Source organism: Alexandromys fortis, unplaced genomic scaffold (assembly GCF_014885135.2).
Source record: "Alexandromys fortis isolate MF-2015 unplaced genomic scaffold, M_Fortis_MF-2015_v1.1 scaffold_82, whole genome shotgun sequence".
NCBI classification, from domain to species: Eukaryota; Metazoa; Chordata; class Mammalia; order Rodentia; family Cricetidae; genus Alexandromys; species Alexandromys fortis.
In genome coordinates, this window is record NW_026067963.1 from 1,671,539 (window position 1) to 1,690,727 (window position 19,189).

The 19,189-nt window shown below is 42.5% G+C and overlaps 1 protein-coding gene across 2 annotated transcripts in view; it reads right to left on the minus strand.

The window, feature by feature from the left end:
- The window catches only part of Sos2 (SOS Ras/Rho guanine nucleotide exchange factor 2), an 88,176-nt gene extending 75,575 nt beyond the window's left edge, over positions 1 to 12,601 (minus strand). For both annotated transcript variants that reach the window (XM_050153682.1, XM_050153681.1), the window contains exon 1: positions 11,884 to 12,601. In XM_050153682.1, coding sequence (XP_050009639.1) covers positions 11,884 to 11,970 — 87 coding nt within the window. In that variant the 5' untranslated portion in view covers positions 11,971 to 12,601. The remainder of the gene's footprint in view (positions 1 to 11,883) is intronic.
- Positions 12,602 to 19,189: the final 6,588 nt, after the last annotated feature.

The window sequence follows — 19,189 nt, forward strand, 5'->3', positions numbered from 1 at the left end:
CTGGCTTGGACCCCAGACAGGCCTCGGATTTACGGTCTTCCTGCCTCAGTCTCCTGAGTAGCTGGGACTACAAGCCTATTGACACTTCACATGACTTGATGGTTTTTTGGAAGCTGTCAAGAATACAGTCTTTGGTATTATCCAAGACTTGTACACAAAATGCTTACAGTAATTTTGTTTGTAATAACCAGGATTTTAAACCTAAATTACAACAGGTAAATAAATAAGACTATAGTACATCTGCACACCAAAGTGGTGTGGAACAGTAAGAAACTATTAGCATTTCAACATGAATAAAGTAATTGTACCAAGTAAAGACAGTAAAGCTACCGCTCCAAAAGAAGTTTCTAGTATAAGATTCCATTAGCATAAAACTGTAGAAAATGAAGCCTACAGTGATGGCAGATCAGTGACAGTTGGGGGATGGACAGTGGAAAGGGAAGTTTTTGTCATTAAAAATTGCCAAAATGAAGTATCTGCCATATAACCTGTAAGCACCTTCCCATAAGGCAGGCCATTAGTCTATAAAGCCAAGACAGCACAAGGAAGCAGAGAACATGAATTAAGTGTTCTTCTGCAGAACAGAAGATGTTTAGATATTTATAGTTCATTACTATTGGCAAGGCAAGGAAAAATAAGCATAAAACCTAAATCAAAACTATAGTTATTTTATAAAAAGGCAAATAAAAGCTCTTTCCTCTTTAAAACTTCTATATTTTTATGTATTAATTTCATAATCTCACGAGGAAATAAACTACAGTAAACACCAAAAAAAAATCTAACAAATTAAGAGAAAAAATTTAAATAGTATTAGGCTGGGAAAATGGCTCAGTGGTAAGAACATTTGCTCTCAATAATGAAGACCTGAGGTCTAACCCAGGCATAGCTGGATATACCTGTAAGCCTAGAAGTGTGTGGAAAGACATAGGAGGACCACGGGGCTCACCCACTAACAGCATAGCTCCAGGTTCAGTAAAGACCTTGTGTCTCAAAGAAATAAAATGAGGCATGATTGAAAATGGTACTCTATACCCTTCTCTGGTCTCTGCACGCATGGGTGCACATACTTGCACTAACATGTCTATACAACACACACACACACACACACACACACACACACACGGCTTTTGTTCTCCCTGTGAAACTAGAAAATACCATAATTATTGGATTTGTTTCATTTCATCAAAGTTGAAGAATTTCTAGGCTAATCACCCAATACCCACACCTATCAACACACTACCTAAACTACTATATGGACTCTTTCCCAAGCAATGTGCATACACACAAGGGATAAAGAAAGCCACTTTTGCTAGCCCTTCCTAATCTCCCTCTATCATGGTATGGTATGCTGTGCCAAGCGCAATACATATCAATGTGCTTACATTCTGTAACATTAAAGACATATCGATAACTTCTCACTTAAGTACTTTTTCTCTTCCATTCATTTGACTGTCAAAAACTACATCCTTCTGAGATGCTAGGCTTTAGAAAACATAGAATATATCTTTAAGAAATACATCATATATTAATCTTTCTGTCTTACAGTTTACACTCACAAGTGAGGTGGCGGACATATGACAAGTATTAATGCATTCATTTGAACTAAAATATTAAGACAGACATTGACAAAGGATAATATGGTAAAGCTGGCTGGTTTGGCAATGACCAGTGGCCTTACTAATCAGGTTATATAGAGATATTTTCCATAAAATGAGTGAGTATGGTAAGCAGAACTCTAAGATCCGAAAGTCCCTATCTTCTGGTATTTATGCTCTGTATGGTCTCTTATGTTTGAGTGCAACAGGCCCTGCCAATACAACAGGAGAGCATTTCTATAAGCAGAGAGATGGCTCCGTTCCCAGAACTCTGCCCTGGCAGCTCTCAACCACCTGTAACTCCAGCTCCATACAACTGATGCCCTCTTTCACCTCCACAGTCTCTTGCCCTCATGTGACATATATTTACACACACATACACATAAGTTAAGAAATGTTAAAAAAAATTACACCAAATCTGAAAAAGGTGACCACTGATCAGCTGACCCCAAGTTATCAAAAGGGAGGTTACTGTGGGTGAGCCCAGCCTCATCAGGTGAAAACCCTTAAGTGGATGTAGAAATAGGACGAGATGTAGCCAGAGGGCTGGGGTTTAGCTTAGTAGAGACTGCTTGCTTTACGTGCACAAGGCCTGGGTTCAATCCCCAGTACAAAACAGAAAACATACCAAAGTGAATTCCTGTTGAACTTTAACAAACAAACATACTATGATCAACAGCATGTGCCTAGGAATGGGACATGGCCTTTAGAAACTTTGGTTCTGATGCTCTACCTAACAAGGAAATAAATTCTGTCTAAAATCTGTGTGCCCGTAGGCATTTACGTGGGACTATCCAGAAAAAAAAGGGAGAATGCAGCAGTTTTACAGACTGCAGGGTAAGTTCACTCAAAAAAAAATGATGTCTGACTATAAAAATTCAAAAGATAAGTCATGCAACTATCTGAGGAAAAGGCATCCACAGAAAAAGATAAGGGGCTGCAATGGTTCCATGGTTAGAGCACTGGCTGCTCTTCCAGAGGACCCAGTTCAATTCTCAGCATCCACCTGGTGGCTCACAATGTCTGTAACTCCAATCCCATGGGATACAATGTCCTCTTCTGGCTTCCATGAGCACTGCACACATGTGGTGTCTCACATACATACAAACAAAATACCCATATTTATACAATAATTTTTAAAAATAGACACAGCTATTACAAAAGTCTTGAGAACACATCCTATATGTTATAGGAACAAGACAATGGGGGCGTGGGCACAGAATCAGACTACAGAGCTATAGTGCTCATGATGAACTTTTATTCTTGAGAAGCAATGGTAGTTTTAAAGAAGAGTGCCATGATCTTGTGTCTATAGTACTGAGAAAGTCAAGACTGAGTGGGCTAAGAGTAGGAAAGCGCCATCAAGGAGCTACTTCAATACTCCAAGACACAGGAGCTGCGACTTGGCTCCATGTGGAAGAAAGTATGAATTGATGGCTGGAAACAGTTACAGTCTGAAATAGTGCTAAAAGGACTTGCTAACATAACTTGTGTAGTATGAAAAGAGATTTCAAAAATAACTCAAGAGTTTTCATTTGAGTGGATAGAATAATGGAGCATCCATTTATTAACCTGGAACATGAGGAACAAGTTCTTCAGGGACAGAATCTGCGTGGAAATATCACAGAAGAATTTGAAGATTGATGTTTAGGAGAGGGACTTAAAGCAAAAAAAACAAAACAAAACAAAAAAAACCCACCTTAATATAGGGCTAGGATACATTAGCTTGTACAAAGACTTCAGTTTGAGCTGAAATACAAAGAGGAAAAGGGAGGTAGGAGAAGGAAAACGGGAGGAGAGCGATGACAAGGAAATGAATTATGAAACCAGAAGAAACCGAAGTAGTTTGGGAATCAGCAAATGTAGATGATCTATGAGGCACTGCGGCTGAGCGGGACCTCTGAGAGAGAAGAAAGAAATAGTGTCTTTAACTCTGCGGAGGTCAAAACGATGTGGTTAAGAAGGTAGGATATCAATACGGAAGACCTATAGAGAGGTGGATAGATAAAAAGAGGAAGAGACAGAGAAAACACACCAGAAGAGTTCAAAGTTTTGGAAATGATTTGTTTGTTTGTTTGAAATGATTTATAAGGCGAAAGAGATCAACTGCCAAATACTGTTAATGATTCAATTAAAAAAGAACTACGAAGTGTTTTGTTAGGAGTGATTTAATAAAGGAAACTAAGGGCTTCTATATGGGCCCAGGAATACATAGCAGACTGTTGAGAAAGAGAGAGGAGGAAGAGAGGGAGAGAGGACAAAGAAGACATGGACCAGCTGGAACTGCCTTAATGTTATTTTCACTTTGTTACTGCACCTCTAAGCATTAAGCTGTGAATTTTAAATATATAACACTTCATACATTTCAAAAAGCTTTCTGCTTTTTATCACATATTTTTATGAAAAGAATTTTTGGCTGTTAATTTTTAACATGAATACATGAAAAAAATACTAAATCCATTAGTTCCATTAAAATTCCTCCCTTAGTCAAATATGCAGTCTAACATAGGATATAATCAAACTTCTGTTCCTTTGAAAGAAGGGCCATAATTAATATAATAGACATATATTTGATTTATGTCAAGTGGTAACACAGGTAATGCTTTGGATACTGAGCATAAAACATTTTAATGGAATATTATTGCCCCAAATATACCATACTAAAATTAAACTGATAACAGAAAAAGGTTACTAAATCATGGCTGACAGGGAACTAAATGCACCAAGTTAAAATGCATTCCTAATGCTCATCCAGTCCGTTTGGGTCATTATTACTTTGGAATAATTCCAAATGATTCCCGTGGAGTCTATTGTTATGGTCAGTGGCTTTAGAAAATCCAGACCAGGCTTCAAGTTAAAAATTAAAAAAAAAAAATTAAATCATAAGATCTCTATTAGTTTCTAAATTTCTTCTTTTTTAAAGTGTACTTGATATTTTAATAAGGTCATGCTGCAGCACCAGGGTTAATTTCTGTAGTAAGTTTTACATACAAGACAATGGACTGCTACAGTTGAGCATCAGCATATATAGCATTGCTCAAAGACAGGAAGATATATGGCTAACCCCCCTCCCCTCAAAAGAGCTTCACCTGACAGAAGTGGATCGTGGTACAGCTCAGGGACAGAGAGCTTGTCTGACTTGCACAAACAAAGCCTGGAGTTCCATCCCAAATGCCATAGGAAAAAAAAGAGGGGGCAAGGAGAGAGAGAAGTCTGTTAGGTGAAGGCAGCAACACTGTTGCAAATGTATGAAAGGCCCTGGGGGAAACTCATACACCCATCTCCTGTAATTTGAAGAATGACTTTCCAGCCTTCTGTCTTTCAGTTTCTACATAGTATCAGATGTTACAATTTACAGGAAGGATACATTTTTTAGACAAAGTTAAGTATCAAATGTTACAATTTATAGGAAGGATATGTGTTCTAGGCAAAGTTAAGTATCTACCAAACACCAGCAAGTCTCTACAGAAGGCAACTCCCTTCAGGACACTCCAGGACTGAATACACTGAAACAGTATGTCCAACACTGTAGCAAGCCTTCCAACTTCCTCACCCAGTATTACAAGTCTCCTCCAATACATAAATATGCCTTGAACCAGGCATTATATACCAGTGTGGGGTGGACTGAGGTCATGGCAGCTATTCTAATGGTTGAACACTGTCCCTCAAGTACTGCCATCTACACACAGTGAATGGCTGTGACAGTTGGGGCTCCAGAGTGACAGCAAACTGCTCCAGAGTGACAGGTGAGCAGCTAGTGGAGGAGAGGAGATGGGCAGAGCTGGTGGGCCAGGTAGAAGATCTCAGAACACTGCTTAGGAATGAGAATTGAAGACGACTACTATACTTTGTTCTTAACCCAAGTCTTGAGCAAGTGCATGTTCCTTAGAGGAGGCAGAAGAGTCTGTTAGGGGGGCTAGAGAGATGGCTCAGCAGTTAAGAGCACTGATTGTTCTTCCAAAGGTCCTGAGTTCAATTCCCAGCAACCACATGGTGGCTCACAACCACCTGTAATAAAATCTGGTGCCAACTTCTGGCCTGCAGGGACACATGCAGGCAGAACATTGTATACATAATAAATAAATATTTAAAAAGAGTCTGTTAGAACAGCATATTCTTAGGGGATGGGATGGCCTCTCTCTCTCTCTCTACTTTGTAAGTCTTTTTTGTGACATGGCTGTAGGCAATTCCCACCGCCTTATCGGTGGGCAGGTGTTGGTGAACTCATTGCCACCATAGGCCTTCTTCGGGTATTCATTCTTGTAGAAATGTGGTACTTGCTGGCCACCACCTTCACAATGTGTTGACATCAACTAACGTCAGAAATGGACATGAGGGTAGCTTGAAGTCTTCTACGCCAATGTCCACAGCCCCCTCTCCAGTGTTCCATTAGCCTCTCCTTGTGTTCTTGTTATAAGCAGAGAATTTGGCAAAAATGTCTATTTCAGCAGGGTTTGACACTGAGGGTTTTGGTGAAAGATTTAAGTACCTGGTGGGGTGGAGTGGGGGGGGGGATAATAAAACTTCTTCAAGAAATTCCTCAATCTTATTTACATCCGTCTTGATTTCGTTGTTAAAAGTTGTTATGGTGGGTGGGTCCCTGGAGTCAAGTTTTGCAGGTGCACGGGCTTCCTTTTTAGGTCAATGGTTGAGACATTAAACACAACTCCTTTGGGCCAAAGAATCATGAAGAGCCTCTGTGAAAGGGGCCGTTTCCTATGCTTTCTCCATCACTGCCAGCCTTGACGAAGAGCAACGAGGGGCTCTTTGTCCTTCTCCTTCAGCCCTTTCAGGGGCTTCAACAGGGCTGTGGTGGGATGACCTGAGCCAGGACGCCACCGTGGAGGCTGTGGTTCTGGAGCTGCTGGGCTACAGTCACGTGCTTACTTGCCCCTTTCATTACCTCACACCTCCTGTGGCTCTAGTTTCTGGATTTCACCTGGAGGTGTAATCCTTCCAAAGCCCAGTTATGGCCAGGTTAATCTAATTACTTGCTACAAGAATGATAACCCTTCAGGACTTCCTACTCTCTGGTGAAAACCTTAACTGGATCTACATATAATTTTACTCTCCTGGGGCAGAAGACAAGCCACTAACTATCCTTCCCTTTGCTGCAAATCTTTTCTTCCACTGTATTTTAATTCATATGCTTTCAGATAACTGCTTGCTAATCCATCTCTCTCAGATGTCCTTACCACAGCCACTTAGATGTAAGCTTTATGACAGCAAGACCCTTCCTAGAACCTCAATATTAAAACTATCACCTGACACATAGAAGGCACTCAGGAATATAGTTGCCTATAATCTCCAGAATTTAGCTTCCTCAAAGATAGTTCCTGGACTGATATACATCAGTGACACCAACTCTACTTTCTCAAGTCATCCTATAGGTTTTCTGGAGAGAAAAGATCTGGTGTAGTCTTCTAAAAATGAACTCCAAGAAGCAGCAGCAGGAAGCAAAACGTTAGACTCCAAGAGCCACAAATGTATTTCCTAACCTCCTTTACCTTACCACATACTATTTTACCACACACTATTAATTAACCCAGACATTTTCTCACATCACTAGGATCAAACTGTCACAGAGTGGGAAGGTCAATATTTAACCCAAATCAACTTAGACCCAGGAATTCAACCAATTCTATCTCCCTCTTATATTGGAAACTACAGATGATAAGACAATAGACATTTTCTTTTCCATGGCTAGCCTGATAAAATCATACAGAAACGTACTAATCAAAAGAAATGTAAGAGACTCAAAACCTTGATTAAGTGATCTTAAGGCAAATTTTCTATATAAAAGGTGCTAATTTATCTCACCAACTACCAAATAGCACATGCACAAAGTGTAAGAGCATTTAAACACAAAAGTAATAAACTGCATTTACAAGTGGACCATGTTCTTCTACTGCCCTCAAGTAATATGATAGCTTCGCTGTTCTTAGAGAGTGTGCCAAAGGCATTTATAAAGTTCCTGGCTCTTTTAGGGATGATACATAATTTAGCAGCAATGTTAACAATCCATATATCATCCATTAGTAGTCATTTTGTCTGCTTATAACTGTGTGCTTTTAATGACCTAGGTGAAGCTTCCTTTCTAAAGGTAAAGACAGGGCTGGGAGTGTTGATCACTGGTGGAAAATATATAGATGGATGGGGGGGGGGGGGCGCGGGAGAATGCACAAGGGTTAAATCTCAGCACCAAAAACTTTTTAAATAAAAAGCAAACAAAAATTCATTTCTACTTCCAAAATTACTTCTTATGAATCCATTTTTCGACCTCTGTGTTTTACACAGTAAAATGAATACTTGATGTTTTTATTAAAGAAACTATGGAATTTTGTCCATTTTTAAACTTTTATATATATATATGGGGGTATTTGTGCCATGGAGGTCTGAGGACACCTTGCAGGAGGAGTTGGTTCTCTCCTTCCACCAATGTTTTTTTTTAAGTCAGCATTTTTATCTTTTCGTATCATTCTTTCAAGTGACTACATCACAAAATTGCTGTCGCCCTTGCACAAGGGTCATGCTAATGTCTGTATTCCAGTTGGTTTTACTTTTCTCATTTAGAAAAAATATGTATACGTGTGTGTAAGTGGGAATGTGCTCATGAGTGCAGGTGCCTGTGGAGGCCAGAAGAGGCTATCAGATCTCCTGGAGCAGGAGTCACAGGCCCACATGAGTCAAGTCCTCTGCAAGAGCAGTGAGCACTCTTAACTGCTGAGCCGTGTCCCTAGCCACTGCCACCGCCTCCACCATCACCACTTCTTCCTCCCCCCCCCCCCTTTTTTTTTACTGTTTGTTTGTTGTTTGAAATAGTGTCTCACTATGTAGCTCTTGTTGGCCTGAAGCTTGTTCTGGAGAGCAGGCTGGCCTCGAAATCACAGAGATCCACCTGCCTCTGACTCCCGAGGGCTGGGTGTGTGCCACACTCCCAGTGTTTGTTTTTACATCTTAAAAGTAACTTTCATTAAATTCACTAATTTTATGCATTGTTCCAATTTTAGTGTAAGCGCTGCAGAAATGAACAAGCCTTTCATTTCAAGTTGACACTGATAATTTTGCTAAATATGCACAAAAACGTGCACACTCAGTATTCATTTCTTTAAACTACTTAAAACTTGAAAATAAGCAAAACCGAAACAAAAACAAAAACAATGCTAGACACTTTTCAGTGTGGTACTTAAATTTTTATTACTATCTACTAGCTAGTTTATTTAGCAAGTCTATCAGATGAATTTATAGAATTCTGGCTCATCAAAATGCAAATAATTTCTATCTAATGGAAAGGATAGCCAAAGCTTACTTTTTTATGTTCTTAATTAGAGTATTAACTAATTTTATATCTAACCCAATGGTTTTAATATTCCTTCAGTAAGTATCCTATAAATACCCAATGGTCATACGAATGGCTTTGACATCTTACTAGACCTTTCATTAAATAAAAACACTGACGGCTGGGGATATATGGGTAAAGTGCCTACCCAACCATGCTGGAAGCCCTGAAATCTGTCCCAGTAGTGGAACAGGAGGATCAGAAGTTCAAGGTCACCGTCCATTACTGGCAATTTTGAGGGCAACATGGGCTATGTGCACCCCTCTCTCAAAAATAAGTTTACATTACTGACACGTGTTCATCTACATTGTGAATTAAAGTCATGATTTCACCTTTCTGAAATCATTTGGTTACTTCACCAAAATGTACAAGTAGACTAATCTGACTGAGCCAACACTGCCCCTCACACACACAGAGAGAGAGAGAGAGAGAGAGAGAGAGAGAGAGAGAGAAGAGAGAAGAGAGAGAGAGAAACTCCTTACAGAAAAATGATCAAAAGTTCTCATTTATATAACCCCAAACCACAGAATTTTGGGTCTACATATTAAATACCTTTAGAGAACAACTTTACTTCTAAAAATTCACCTTTGAGCTGGGTGTCGTGGACCCCTTTAATCCCAGCGCTGGGGGTGTAGGGGGCAGAGATGGGTGGATCCGGGTTCAAGGTCAGCCTGGTCTACAATGTGAGTTCTAGGACAGCCAGGGCTGCACAAAGAAACTGTCTCCAAAAACCAAAGTAAATAATAACAATAATAAATTCATTTTGTAGTCTTAGAATCTGGCATAGGATCAAATACTTCAAGTTGTGTTCAATGGATGTTAAATGACCACGTAAAGTTAGAATACTTTAAACCATATAAAATATGAATCTGTATCAACAAAATTTTTCTAAAAATTAAATGTTTTCCATGGGTGTGTACTTCAATCCCATAATGCTAGCTTAGCAAATCACTATTAACTTTTCTTAACATTCACCAGAGAAAACCAAATTCTCATAGATGTTTTCTTTCCATTACTATGAAGTAATACATTGCCTACAACTGGGAAACCAACAGAACACATAACTGCACAGTAGTGGGACCAAAGCAGACGACTAGGGCTGGGTGTTACTTCCGGTTTGGTTTCTGACCTAATCTGAAATTTTAAATTTGTGTTTGTGCATCAAGGATTATATAGAGTCTAAGCCACCTTTTGCTGTCAAAAATACTAATGGGTATATTCTTGCATAGCATGCCGACACGGGTCTAGTGATAAAAGCATCTGCCATTCTGTGAGGCAGAAGGGCTAATGACTAGCTAGGTATTTCCCCCTTTGTTCTTATTTCAAGACAGAGTTCATTATCACTACCTAACATGCTTTCCATTTCCACCTAGTTCTTTAAATTGACAAGACTTGGTGTGCACCCCCAAGGAAACCAATAAACTCCTCCTCTTGAGAATTATGTCAATGGAAAATTCAAAATTCTGAAAGTACAAGGTAATGTTTTTACCATTAAAGCGTCTTTCTGTTCCTAGAAATGCATGATGAGTTATTGTTCAAGTGTGGTTGCTGTTGTTGTTGCTGCTGCTGGTGTGTGTGTGTGTGTGTGTGTGTGTGTGTGTGTGTGANGAGAGAGAGAGAGAGAGAGAGAGAGAGAGAGAGAGAGAGAGAGAGAGAGAAACAGAGACAGACAGAGACAGAGAGAACAACTTTTGGAATCGACTTTTGGGCATGAACTCAGGTAATCTGGCTTGCCAAAAGAGCACTTTTACTCCCTGAACCATCTTACAGGCTCCCTCAAGTGTGGAGTTTTAACTAATTAGAATTTATTATTACTTTAAAGTGTGTGCGTGCGAGAGAGAGACAGAGAGAGACACAGAGAGATGGGAATCCTGCATGAAAGCCAGGACAACTTTTTGGAGCCAGTTCTACCCTACCACCTTTATGTGGGTTCCAAGAATGAAAGCTCAAAGCCACCAAGCTTGTTTTGTTGGACATCACCCTTTCCCTGCTCAGCCTCCGGCTGGCCTAGGATGTTGGCTTGTTTTATTTTTTATTTTAATTCTTGATGATTTTGCAGAAAAGGCAAATGTCTCAGGAGCTGCCCTTGTTCAGGAGGCGACTGCTAACCCTGAGCCCATGTGTCCGACTTACAAAGCGACATTAACGACAGCAACAGAAACCACTGTGTAATTTAACTTCAGAAAAGACCGACACCAACTAGTACAAGGCATGCATCCTAGCAATGCATCCAAACTTCAAAAGATTGATTTGCCTGAGCTGCCCCCGACTGTCCCTTAAAGGTGACTACAAGTTCTCAAAGCTGTGAAGAAAGTGACCAAATTTTGTAAGGCAGTCCCTGTATTCAGGTAAGACTTCTGCAGGAAGTGGACAGGAGCTTTAGATTCACCTCAAGAGCTGGAAAACGAATACTATGACTGACACTTCACACATGTGAAACACACATCCATATTACCAAAAAGAAAAAAGAAAAGCACTACCTCACAAGCGAACGGGCAACCTTGGCAAGCAAACCTACCGAGGCGAACACCCTCCCTCCCGCCCACTGCAAAGAACTTAATTAAAAGTAGTTCCTCGGTGCGAAACTGCATTTGTTTTTGAAACTAAAAAACCAGCGGGACTTTGTCTTGCCCGAATCCAGCCTGAGGACAACAAATTGGTCAACGGCGGAAGTTGCCTGACGAAATGCCTGCAACATGAAATCCAGTTTTATGATCATAACAAAACCTTCCTTCCGGGACCAGGCCAAAAAGAAAAAAGAAAAGTTGAACAAACGTCCTTCGGGATGCAACAGGCAATTCTGAGCACCCGGCGCCCGGCTAGAGAAAGCTCGGCCCGGGGACCCGGTGCGGGCGAGTCGTGCTCCCCGTTACAAGTTCTGCGGGCGAGCGGCCGGCCCACCCAGCCCGCCGGCCCGCGCGCGCCACCTCCCTCGGCCCCAGCACTGACCTTCCGCAGGGCCGGGACCAGCAGTCCCCGCCATTTCGGGCTGTTTTCTTCGCTGAAGAACTCGTAGGGCTGCGGCGCCTGCTGCATGGCCCCGGCCGCAGCGCCTCCGCATCGGAGGCCGGCGCGGTGGCCTGACAGGCAGGGCGCGGGCCGCCGCCTCCCGCCCGGGCCGCCGCTCCGGCCGAGCGCTCGGGGGCGGCGCCGGCGGGCGGGCGGGCGGGCGGGCGTTCACCGAGGCTTGGCGGCCCCGCAGCCCCGAGGAAGCGCCCCGCTGTCCTCGCGGCTGGCCGGACGGCTCCTCCTCCTTTGTCTGGCTGCGCAGCCCGGAGCCCCGGCGGCCTCGCCCCCGCCCCGACTCCCGCTACGGCCGCGGCGGGCGGACAGCGGCGGCCCGCAGTGTCCTCATCGCCTCCCCCGCCCTCCGCGCAGCCGACGCCGCCCGGCCGGGCCCGCCCGAGTCACCTCCAGAGGGCCCTCGGGGCCGAGCGGGCGCGCGTGTCCGGCGTGCACGGCGCTAGCCGTCGCCGAGCCCCGGGGTCCCAGCAGCCGCGGCCCGGCCCCACGGCCCGGCGCTCGCACTCCCGAGTCTAGGGAGAAGGCCGGCACGGAGCATGCGCGCCGCGGAGCGGGCCGAGGCGCCGGGTGCGGAGCCCGGGGGCCGGGAGGGTAGCCGGTCGCTCCTGGGAATGTGCGCCGCCGGGCGGGGTGGGGGCTGTTCCAGACACACTCGGCGGGCGATCTGAGTCCTGCCAGACTAGCCTGATTCGGGGCAGCTCTGGGGCAGCCGTGACTGCAGCACTGGGAGGCGGTACACGGATGTGGGGAGAGGACATTTGTCTGCTGGGATATTTTTTTTGTGCTCTACATGGCTCCTCTATATACTTGGGAGACGGTAGCTGTTCCATAAAATCACGTTGTGGGGTCCTGGAGGGCGTTTTAGCGCGCGGTTTCAGGGCCAGTTGGAGGCATTTCACCTAAGTGTATCAAAAAGGGTAGCTTCATAAAACTTCCAAATCTAGTCCTTTTATTAATCAGGTCCTTCAAATCTTTTCCACTTCAGGTTCTATAGAACCCAGATCCTGTGATACAGCCATCCTAATTAGCGCCAGAAAAGAGCCTCTGACCCTAAGCTTTTCTGAGTCGAAGAGACATGAACTCAGGAAACTTTCATTAGCCCAAATTTCATCCCACCAAAGTTGCTGAACAAATTGCTCCCAAGAGGCAAACAGTCAAGCAAACACCCAGCCACCAGCAGCGAGGAAGGGAACGGAAGAACGGACTGTAAAGATAGTTTATGCCAAAATCTCAGTTCCAGAATCCGTAGCTGAGCAGTGTTCTCCCAAACATACACCATTTTGTCTCCACAAGGGGTAAATTTTTTTTTTTTAATGTAAGTATCCACTGTGTCAAAAATGTCCTCTGGGCTATCGATGTAAAGGCACCGGCACAAGGCTGACACCTGAGTTCCACTCCTGGAACCCACATGAAGGAGAAAAGAACCCACTCCTCAACATCTCAAATGTGGCATGCTCCCCTCCCCGCCCCCACCTCATGCGCGCACATGAACGCACAATAATAATAAAAATTTTAAAGGTCTTCTAATAAATGGCCATGTCCACATTCCCATATACTAAATACACTCTGTTTTATAGAGCGTCCTTAATTTTCCCTACAGTTCCCAGACCCCAGCTATGAAACACGAAGCTGTCAAATTATCAGACTGCGATTATATTTTCTCATAGGAAAGTTTTATTCTTGGCAAAGGATATTGGAAGGTTCCTCTGGGCCAAATCTGACCTGGAGATGCTTTTTTTTCCCCCAAACTTTTAAACTGCTATTACCATTTCAACAGCTTACTTTTTAAAAGTGTATCTCCAACGTCTTTCCACAAAGATCTGGCAACGCTGTGGCCTACTGCATCTGGGCGAAGAAGCAGCCAACAGGCGGTAGAGAGACTGTCCTCTTTCCCCAAGTGTGCCTCCCATTTCCAGTTGGCTATCCTCCCTCTCTGGCACTCTTCCCCCTTTTATGTAACCTGCCGAGGCTCCGCAGGCATCTGCCCTGTGATCTCTGGGCTTGGCAAACAGAAATGTGATCCACGTGATGTGGAGGATCCAAGAATGACACCGGGAAAGTTTCTCAACTAGATAAGTGGCCATTTAAAAGCAAACAACAAAAACGGTTGAATCCCTTATCTCACACTCTACACAGCCAAAAAAGAATCGCAATATGTCAAAGATTCACATGTACAAAAAGGGGTTATGACCTAAAAGCAAATAAAGAAAAAAAACTTTTATATGACACAAAAATCTAGAGTGATAGATCTATTTCTTAATGCCTAGAAAAAAAATCCCACAAGCCCAACTATAAGGCAATAATGATAAATTAGAAAAAAAAAAAACCCACAATCGTAGCAATTCACTTTCTGAGTTGATTTCCCTAATCTATAGATGTGATCCTATGAATTAGTAGTATTAAGCCCCAAGGGAAAAAATGATGGAAAAAATAAACCAACCAAAACAATGAAAAAGCTATCTCACAGAAAAAGGAAATGCGTATCTCTTAAACATCAATACTAAATTTCATTCATATTGGGAGAAATACAGACTCATACTGTCGCCATTGTCCTCCTGTTAGCTCAGAAGAAGCAGGAGCTCACTGTTTCAGCTCCCATCAAGGACAAGCTTCGTGACACCTATCAAAGTTCCAAAGGTACACAACTACTGACCTAGCAAATTCCAGAAATATGTCCCAGAGACATACTTGCTTGTATGTGAAATCACTCAGGGACAAGGTTATCCATGCAGTGTTATTATAGTCTCACACACACACACACACACACACACGCGCACACACACACACACACACACACCATTTTACAGAATACTAGGAATATGGTATTGTAATAAATGATAGCAAGTCAAATAATGTTATATATTTTAAAGATTTATTTTTATTGTACCTATGAGTATTTTTTCTTCGAATATGTATGTGTACCACATGCTAGCCTGGTGCCCACCGAGGTCAAGAGGACTTTGAATTTCTTGGAAATGGAGTTAAGGATGGTTGTGAGCCATTGTCTGGGTGCTAGGAACCAAACCAGAGTCCTCTGCAAGAGCAGTAAGCACTCTTTTTTTGTTTGTTTTCTTTATCGAGACAGGGTTTCTCTATGCAGCCCTGGCTATCCAGGAACTCGTCTTTTGTCTATTGGCAGAGGCTGCTCGTTCGTTCCCAGCTGTCCAGACCCTAAATAATCACTCAGAAACTATATTATTTGCACTACTGTTTGGCCAAGAGCTTAAGCATATTGCTAGCTAGCTCATATCCTAAACTAGTCCATTAATCTGTGCCTACCAGCCAAGTTTCGGTGGGCTCTGGCGGAGGCATCTGTCTCCTGTAGCGGCTACATGGCATCTCCCTGTCTACTCTCTCTACATCTCTCTTTGGATTTCCAGCCTGGCTTTACTCTGTTAAGCCATTGGCCAAAAGCAGTTTTATTCATTAACCAATAAAAGCAACACACATACAGAAGGACCTCCCATACCAATTGTCCAGGCTGGCCTCCAACTCATAGAGATCCACCTGCCTCTGCCTCCCAAGTGCTGGGATTAAAGGTGTGTACCACTACTACTGGGCACAGTAAACACACCCAACTGCTGAGCAGCTGCTCCAGCCTCCCGATGTAAGGCTTTAAAAATAAATAAATAAATAAATAAATAAATATAAAAAAACAGGCTTCTGTAAAACATTCTTCAAGACAGCTTCAAAGTAAAAACAGTAATATGCAGACTGATATCACTTGTATTTCTTTAAGTAGGTGGCATTTTAGGTGTGTAAATATAATTCCTACAAGGCTACACAGGATTCTTTGTTAGCACAAGGATGAAAACCAGGTGGCAGGAACAGAGGCAGAATTTTCACTTAGAAATTTTGTAGCAATAGAATTTTCATCCTCATGAATGTATCATTTATTCATACCATTAGGTCATCTTTTAAGCATTTCTGTAGTGGGTCTCTGTGTGTGAGACCCTGCACTCGGCCCATCCTAGTGTAAAGAGACAACCTCGAAGAGTCGGTTCTTTCCTTCCAGCCCATGGGCCCAGGGATCAAACTCAAGCTGCCAGCCTTTCCTCCAGCCCTGACTAAATCATTTCTAATGAACAATTTTCAGTCAGAACATTGCGTCAAGCATTAAAAGAGAAAATATTAAAATATACACTATAAAGGGGTACCCGTATATGTAACAAAAATCTCAACATGAACTTGACCTTAAAGACACTAATTACTTAGTAATGATTTTGTCTGCTATTTAACAATTTTCAAAAAAAAGAATTTTGGAAAATAACTTGAACGTCCCAGGGACATTTTTCATTTAGAAAAATAGTTAAATATTTTTACTACTAATATTCTCCCACAGAAAAAATTCTCAAGGATTTATTTGACATTTCTCCCATTTGCCATTTCATACTTCCTCAATTTACTCCAAGTTACAAGGGCTGCCAGTAGGCAGCCAAAGCAACCCCTCAGGGAGGAATGTTATTGTTGCTCACTTCCACGGTTCCCTGCACAGCTGTAGTCCACTCACAGCCACCTGCTTGAAAGAAGCTGGAGAAGGCATGGCGAGAAAGCATCCTTCCCCTGTGACCTTCACTGGATTGTCAGAATCATAGCCCCCTGCAAGAGGCTGATGTCAAAAATGTCTTCCTAGCAGCGACTATAATTTGTTTTTTAGTTAATGAAAATATATCAACTTTCCCTCCCAACCCCCATTCTCTTCCACAGTCATAGTCTTTTGTTCTTTAATTATTTTTATACATACATGATTAGTTAATTATTTAAGGGGCAACTACAATTTTCAATGAAATTCTAAGGGATTGATTGATTGTATGCCTTCTACTCCCAACCCCAAAAAGAAAGAAAAGCAAGTAATTGTTTTGTTTTGTATTGTATTGTATTTTTTTTTTCTAGACAGGGTTTCTCTGTGTAACAGTCCTGGCTGTCCTAGAACTAGCTCTGTAGACCAGGCTGGCTTCAAACTCACTGAGATTCACCTACCTCTGCCTCCCAAGTGTTGGGATTAAAGGTGTGCACCACCACCGCCCGGCTAAAGCAAGCAATCTTTATGTTGCATACAGACTGCTCTTAAACAGAAATAATGTTCCAGTTGCTCTGATGGCAATGAGGTCATGCCATCATATAAATATTGCTGCTACTTCAAGACGAAAATCGGTTTTTCCAAGTTGCTATCGCAGACACCAGCTCCTAGCATACAGATGGAAAGAAGCCGTTTAAACTCTTGTTATATAATAAAATCTTTCCAAGTCCTGTTAGTTATTAGGGTCAGCTATGAGCAACAATGAATTCCTCGTCTGCTCAGTACAGATCCAAACCAGAGACTTGCCAGCAATCATGTGTGTACATGGTCCCCGACTCCAGAATAAGGAGCTCAGTAAAAGGAAAATAAAAAAAACATTTGTTTGTCCCCAAATATTAGTAATTTGCATAACTTTTAATTACTAGGTGTAGTAAATAGAGAGATCAAAACATATCTTATATTCTTGGTGGAAAAAAAATTCAAGCAAAATTAAATCAAAGGACATGGAGGGAAAAAGCAACACTGTTACCGCCCTTTGACCTCCCCAGTCACTGCTCCAGAGTACCCAAGTCAAAAGAGGTCATCTTAAAGATAACCAAAGAAAGTAAAACACGGCTGAAATTCAAGGTTTTCTACCCATAGATCTGTTTTGTTTTTCTGAGACATGGTCTCACTACATAGCTCTGGTTGGCCTGGACCTCTGCCTCTGCTGGGATTAAAGGCGGACATCTCAGCACTGTCCCTCAGATCTGCTGAATTAAAGGGGTTCTCAGGCATACCATTACATACCCCTCGCTGCATCTAAAAGGCAAAAATCCTCATTTCAGCCACAAGACAAAAAAAAAAGCTTTTTTATTATTATTGTTATGATGATGATGATGATGTATAGTGTTCTGTCTGCATGCATGACTGCTGGCCAGAAGAGGGCACCATATCTCATATGATAGTTTTGAGCCAACATGTGGTTGCTGGGAATTGAACTCAGGACCTCTGGAGAATAGCCGGTGCTCTTAACCTGTGAGCCATCTCTCCAGCTCCACAAAAAGTATCTTCATATGACTTTGATGTGAGAGCCTGTTTATAGTAGAAGGTAACACTCACCAAATAAGACCTTTTGCAGACTTGAAGGCAGGAAGGAGAGCCTGTTGGTATCAGCCTTGTTTTTCCTTTCAGACATTTGGGTCTTTGTTTCCATTCTTTTTTTTTTTTTTAAAGATTTATTTATTTATTATGTATACAACATTCTGCCTCGATGTATGCCTGCAGGCCAGATGAGGGCGCCAGATCTCATTACAGATGGTTGGGTTGTGCACCACCATGAGGTTGCTGGGAATTGAACTCAGGACCTCTGGAAGAGCAGCCAGTGCTCTTAACCTCTGAGCCATCTCTCCAGCCCTTTGTTTCCATTCTTTAACCTTTCAGTGGGTACAAACCATTTGAAAAAATTCCTAGGCATCTTTTTTCTTTCCCTTCACCTTCTATATTAGAAAAACTAAGGGAGTTTAGTGAGATGGCTCCCTGCGTGAAAGAGCTCGCCGAGCCTGAGCTCAATCAACCCCCAGACACTATGTAAAAATGGAAGGAGCAACCCGACTCCACAGAGGTCTACAACCACCATGTGCACGGCATGGTATCACAACTTACACATGAATACACAGTAAAAATAATTAAAAATCCAATAACTGATTTCACAATTGCTCCTCCAAAATGTTTACATTCAGATAATAAATATACTCAGAAAGATGAGGAAACATCTGACCAGAGAAGGACCCCAGAGGCCAAAGTCAGCCTTCAAACGTGCACACACCATACCACCTGGTTCACACATACAGGACGAGCTCAGACACCGTACCACTGGGATCACACATGCAGGACGAGCTCAGACACCATATGACCTGGTCCACACGTGCAGGACGAGCTCACAGTCGCAGTCATTAGGGTTGGACAGCCTCCACTGAAGGCCTGACAGACTTCCACATGCCAGGGTTGGGCAAAATAAACCACTGTCTTTTGAAGAAAGTTCTAAGAGTTGAGGTTATCCCATAGGCTAGTGGGCAGATCTCCAGAAGGCTCGGGAAAAGTGGAACTACGCCAGCAGCGATGGCACCACTCCAACAATGCAAAACCGAGAGGATCAAGGGAAGGACTCTGATCCACACATAAATGTGTGGATAAAAGAGCTAAGTTACATAACACGAAACACCAAAAAAT